We start from the raw sequence: 5,083 nt of genomic DNA, 5'->3' as shown, positions 1-5,083 counted from the left end.
CCGGGCGGTCCCTGCCCAGCTGCTGACAGGAGGCTGTGTTGGAAGCGTCTGTGCAGAGGCCTCTCCGGCTGCACGGGGTCCGGCTCCTCACGGTGTGGTAGCAGGGAACGGCTGCCGCGTGCGCTGCTCCCGGCAGGCAGGCAGAGCTCTGTGCGTGAAGGCTGTGTTGCTCCAATTTGTAGGAGGGAGAGGAGGTTCCCTTCATGGATGTACACCCGACGGCGAGATTAAGACACAACAGGTGAAATGTTAGCCCGACCACTTTATTACAAATCCTAGTTGTTTAGGGAGATGGGCAAGGGAAGTCGGGCGATAGAAAAGAGATTGGAAATAAAAGCAAAGAGTCTCTGTAGAAAGCAAGAGAGAATTAGCCACCACCGGGTTTCCAGCATAGCTCGTAGTTCCGATGCTGACCTTCCGTAGAGATGGGTCGTCGGAGGTTGTTGTTGGCTTGACGACGACAAGGATGACTTTTTCCAAGGACAGGACAGACTTATTAATGTAAGTCCAGAGTGGCCGAGTTGGCTGTCTTTGGAGTGACAGCTTCTTCCTTTTGTTCCCATCTTCTGGGCCTTGCCAGCAGATAAGAGGGAGCAGGGAGGTGCCCACTTGCGTCTTGCCTTCACAGGATACAATGGTACTATTCCCAAATCTCCTGTACCAAGCTGGAGTCATTTGGTCTCAGCCCAGATCTTTAGCCGGCAAACTCTCTCCAAAGAAATCCTTTTGGATGTAAACTGCCCACAACCTGATGCTGACTGCCACACGGCAACACCCACCTCTGGCCTCCTAGATAGCTCAGAGTCTTATTGCTCACAGCATGTGAGCTTTGAGCCCAAGAAAGGAGGGTTCTGACAAACGCCTCTTTCAGCGTCCAAACAGCAGCAGTCTGAAGAGGCGATCTTTCAGCTCCTTGAAGTCACGCAGCACCCGGGAGTGGGCGTCCGGGTCCTGCTCCAGGTGCTGGAAGAGGTTGAGCGGGCTGGCTGTTTGGAAGGCCTGCGGCAGGACAACCTCGTCAGGCATGGTCGCGTTGCCAAGGAGGAAGTGGTTCAGGACTTTATCGTTCAGGCAGTATTGCAGGTACTGCAGGAGATTCTCCAGCCGGCTCAGGAAATGCCTCCTGCGCCAGTCCTCCAAAGGGATGATGGCTAGGAGGTGGAGGAGAAGAGTCTTGATGGCGTAGGTGGAAAAGCCCATGCCCACCAGGATGTGAGCAAAGAGCCTCAGGCAGACCAGGTGGCAGCTGTTGGGTCCAGCGGTCCTGGCCACGTACTCGAAGTACTTCCTTTCCGCCACAGCGCAGCTCTGCGGCCATGTTGTGCTGGGCGTAAAGACGGCCTCTGCGTTCTGGCTGCTCAGGAAGATGTCCAGGTTGCCTTGCTGCACCCCGAACAGCAGCTCAACGTGGACTTTTTCCCCGCTGGAGGTGTCTGTCACCTGGAGCTTGCAGGAGCGGCTGGAGGGCAGCACCTTAAGGCCGTAACGGTGTGCCCGGTGCGTGAGCCTCCAGGTTCTTGGTACCTGCTTGTTGAACCAGGCGGCAGTTTTCTGCACATCCAGGTAGGAGCCGGTGCAGAGCGTCTGTAGGAGGCTGGGCTGCTGATTTTGGCTCAGCTCCTCCTCAGAGTGGTGGAGGAAGCACAGCACGTCCCCCAGCTGCTGCTCCCTTGTGCACATGCACACCAGCTCCACACGGATGCGGGAGTTCCTTGCCAGCACCTCCCCTTCCTCACCCAGCTCCGGGTGGAAGACGTGCCCATGGGGGGCCTTAATGGGCACGAGCAGGCGGTACACAATGTCCTCCTCACAGGGACTCCAGCCTTCAAAGGCGCTGCCCACCCCAATGGCAGGCTGCAGCACCGGGTAGAAGCTGTTTGAACAGACAAATGTGTAGGTCTGCAGCAGGTCGCTCATCAGCTCCTCCACCAGCACGCACTTGGTGGCCTTTCCTTGCATCTTTTCCCAGGCACGCCGTGCAATGTATCTGGTCAGTGCTGAATGATGGAAGTATTCTTCCTCCTCGTCCTCCTGTTCTACCTCTTCCACCTGTTCCTCCTGCTGCACCTGTTCCCCCTGATCCTCCCGTTCCTCCTGTTCCTCCTGTTCCACATGTTCCACCTGATCCTCCTGTTCCAGCTCTTCCACCCGTTCCAGCTGTTCCTCCTCTTCCACTTGCTCCTGCTGTTCCTCACGTTCCACCTCTTCCACCTGTTCCTCCCGTTCTTGCTGTTCCTGCTGTCCCCCTTCCTCATGCTGCTTCCTTTTTAGGGACCGCCACATATTCCAAAAGAGGAAGACAAACAGTCCCGTACAGAACCAGATCTTCCAGTAATGCAGCAGAGTAAAGAGCAGAGCCGACATGTCCACCCAGCTCTGCTCCCCGTTCCTCTGCTCTTTCTCGTGCTGCTGCACGCGCTCAAGCATGACCGCATGGTCACTGCCACTGACAATTAGCGCCCTCACCAACAAGGCGAGAACCAACACCAAAGCCATGATCTGCAAGAGATGGGAGAGAGGGGCTCAGTGGGGCTGGGAGGGAGCGGGGCCAGGAGCCTCATGGCCCTGTGCTCAGGGAGGAGCAGTGGGTAGAAGGAGATGGGTGGCAGCAGGGACTGAGGCCAGCGCTGGCAGGGACAGTTCCAAGCACTGCCCGTGGCACTCCCACAGGGGCCGGTGTTTGCACCGTGTCCCTCGTCCAGCTCGACCTTCCCATGCTGCTGCACTTACCTATGGCCCAGGCCAAAGTGAAGCAGCACTGCCTGCTGACGGCCCTAAAACCATCCCCTGCATTGTGACATCCTTGCTGATGTCACAGTGGGCAGCCTGACCTCACCCTTCAGCCCTTCGCTCTCAGCTGCGCAAGGTGGCCACAGCCACGGTACTGCCACAGTTTGGAGGCATATCTCTCTGGGCAGAGCTCCTGGGGATGCTCTTTACAAAGCATGTGACAGCTCCCTGGGTAGTTGTGAGTGAGGATTGGCCTCTGCTCCCATGTTACTGTCATAGAACCATCAAATCATAGAATGTTCCAGATCCTTGGAAAGGAGCCCAAGGATCTGTAAGTTCCAGCCCCCCTGCCACCAGCAGGGCCACCAGCCTGCAGGTCTGGCACTAGACCAAGTTGCCCAGGGTCCCATCCAGCCTAGTCTTGAACACCTCCAGGGGTGGGGCATCCACAACCAGAAGCTGTCTGGTAGGTGCTCACAGGGTTAGCAGGCATGGTGGGAATGGGCTGATGGTTGGTCTTAGATGTCTTCTCCAACCAGAAGGGCTCTATGAGTCTATGTTTCTAAGAACAGCAACAATGCGTCTGTTTCCCATTCCACCCAGGCTGCCATGGTCTGCACTGGTGCATAGCAGTCCTGTAACTCTCTGTGTGCAAGCTTCCTCTCGCTGACCTCTTGGCTTCCCTGGGCCACACTGAGTGAAGACGGATTGTCTTGGGCCGCATACACATAGGTCGCTCCAAAAGTAATGCCTCCCGTTTATTTCCATGGAAACTGCAACAGCTACAATGAGCAAAATAGCTATGTTTGATAGAATAAATTCTCTGCTACAAAACACTGTTCTTAAATGCAGTCACTACCACTAACTCCTGTTCCTCCTCTTCCACCTGTTCCTCCTGTTCTCCTGTTCCTCTTGCTCCCCTTCCTCATGCTTGCCCACTGCTGCCGCCTCCTCGCTGCTGGAGCTGTCCTCCTCACTGCTGCTATCATCATGCTGGTTCCTTTTTAGGGACCGCCGCATGGTCCAAAACAGCAGGAAAAACAGTCCCGCGTGGAACCAGATCTTCCAGTAATCCAGTAGAATACAGCATCAGGTCACGTGCTTTGGTCACACCAATCCCATGCAGTGCCGCAGGCTTGGGGCAGAGTGGCTGGGAGCTGCGTTGAGGAAAAAGCTCTAGGGGTGGTGGGCAACAGCTGCCGCACACAAGGCAGCAGTGTGCTCAGGTGGCCAGGAAGGTCAGCGGCATTCCTGGCTTGTGCCAGCAGCAGTGCGGTCAGCAGGAGGGGGGGATCGTCCCTCCGCACTCTGCACTGTGAGGCCGCAGCTCGAGCGCTGTGTTCAGTGCTGGGCCCCTCACTCCCAGACAGACATGGAGGCCCTGCAGCGCGTGCAGAGAGGGGAACGGAGCTGTGAGGGCTCTGGAGCACACGCGTGATGGGGAGCGGCTGAGGGAGCTGGGGGGGGTCAGTGTGGAGAAGAGGAGGCTCAGGGGAGCCCTCATGGCTCTCTGCAGCTCCCTGACAGGAGCTGGGCGTGGGGGGGGAGGTTGGCTCCTGGCTAACAGCGATGGGATGAGAGGGAATGTCCCTGAGGAGGGCCAGGGGAAGTTCAGGTTGGATGTTAGGAAAGATCTCTTCTCACAAAGAGCAGTTAGCACAGGCCCAGCTGCCCAGGAATGCTGGGGTCACCGTCCGTGGGGGTGTTCCAGAGCCGTGGAGATGTGGCACTGAGGGACGTGGGCAGTGGGCGCGGGGGTGGGCTTGGGCTTGGGGATCTCAGTTCTCTTTGCAGCCTGAGTGATCGTAGGATCCTAAGCTTTCTGGCTACCCCGTCTCCCCGCACTGGCAGCCGGACGTCTCCCTGACGGGCCGAGCCCCGGCCAACGCGGCCAAGTCAGAAGGCGGGACGGAGAGAGGAGGCGCCGGGCAGCCCGAGCGGGCAGCGCGGGGCCGCTGAGGAGAGGCGGCGCTGAGGCAGAGTGGGCGGGGCCAGGAGGGCGGCCGGACTCACCGTCGGGACCTCAGCGTAACCGCCAGGGCAGGGAAGGCGTGGAGGGGTTGGGGTCTCAAGAGCGGGAAGGAGGGAAGCCGGCGTGCAAGGTTTTTTTGTGAGGAATTCTGTGATTTTCCTCGGAACTCGTACGCCTAGCCCAGCTGACAGAGGTTCTGGTAAAATAGGATGGCATTCCGCCTTCCTCAAAGGACACACGAGGCGGTTTGAACGTCAGAGAGCATCTTCTGAAAGGGAGGGTGACCGCGCACTCCATCTCACTGCCCCAGAGGACGGTGGACTCTCCCGTCATGGCAGTGTTCTGAAGCCGTCTCGCCACGGCACTGTGCAACTGACACTG

At 58.0% G+C, this 5,083-nt stretch overlaps 1 protein-coding gene across 1 annotated transcript; it reads right to left on the bottom strand.

Moving 5' to 3' along the window:
• Positions 1-242: 242 nt before the first annotated feature.
• LOC124418283 (inositol 1,4,5-trisphosphate receptor-interacting protein-like 1) lies at positions 243-3,620 on the bottom strand. Its single transcript, XM_046942439.1, has 2 exons — positions 2,731-3,620; positions 243-2,499 (listed from the first exon to the last, which is right to left on the bottom strand). The coding sequence occupies exon 2, from the start codon at positions 2,494-2,496 to the stop codon at positions 868-870; it is 1,629 nt and encodes a 542-aa protein (XP_046798395.1). The 5' UTR covers positions 2,497-2,499; positions 2,731-3,620; the 3' UTR covers positions 243-867.
• Between the last annotated feature and the right edge of the window lie 1,463 nt (positions 3,621-5,083).

The sequence above is a fragment of the Gallus gallus genome, chromosome 5, assembly GCF_016699485.2.
Source record: "Gallus gallus isolate bGalGal1 chromosome 5, bGalGal1.mat.broiler.GRCg7b, whole genome shotgun sequence".
In the NCBI taxonomy this organism is placed as follows: domain Eukaryota; kingdom Metazoa; phylum Chordata; class Aves; order Galliformes; family Phasianidae; genus Gallus; species Gallus gallus.
The sequence above is the reverse complement of the archived record's forward strand: the minus strand, read 5'-3'. Positions and strand labels throughout refer to the sequence as shown.

Bases quoted from the DNA above. Each gene is read 5' to 3' on its own strand.
- LOC124418283 (XM_046942439.1), bottom strand. From the start codon at position 2,496: ATGGCTTTGGTGTTGGTTCTCGCCTTGTTGGTGAGGGCGCTAATTGTC.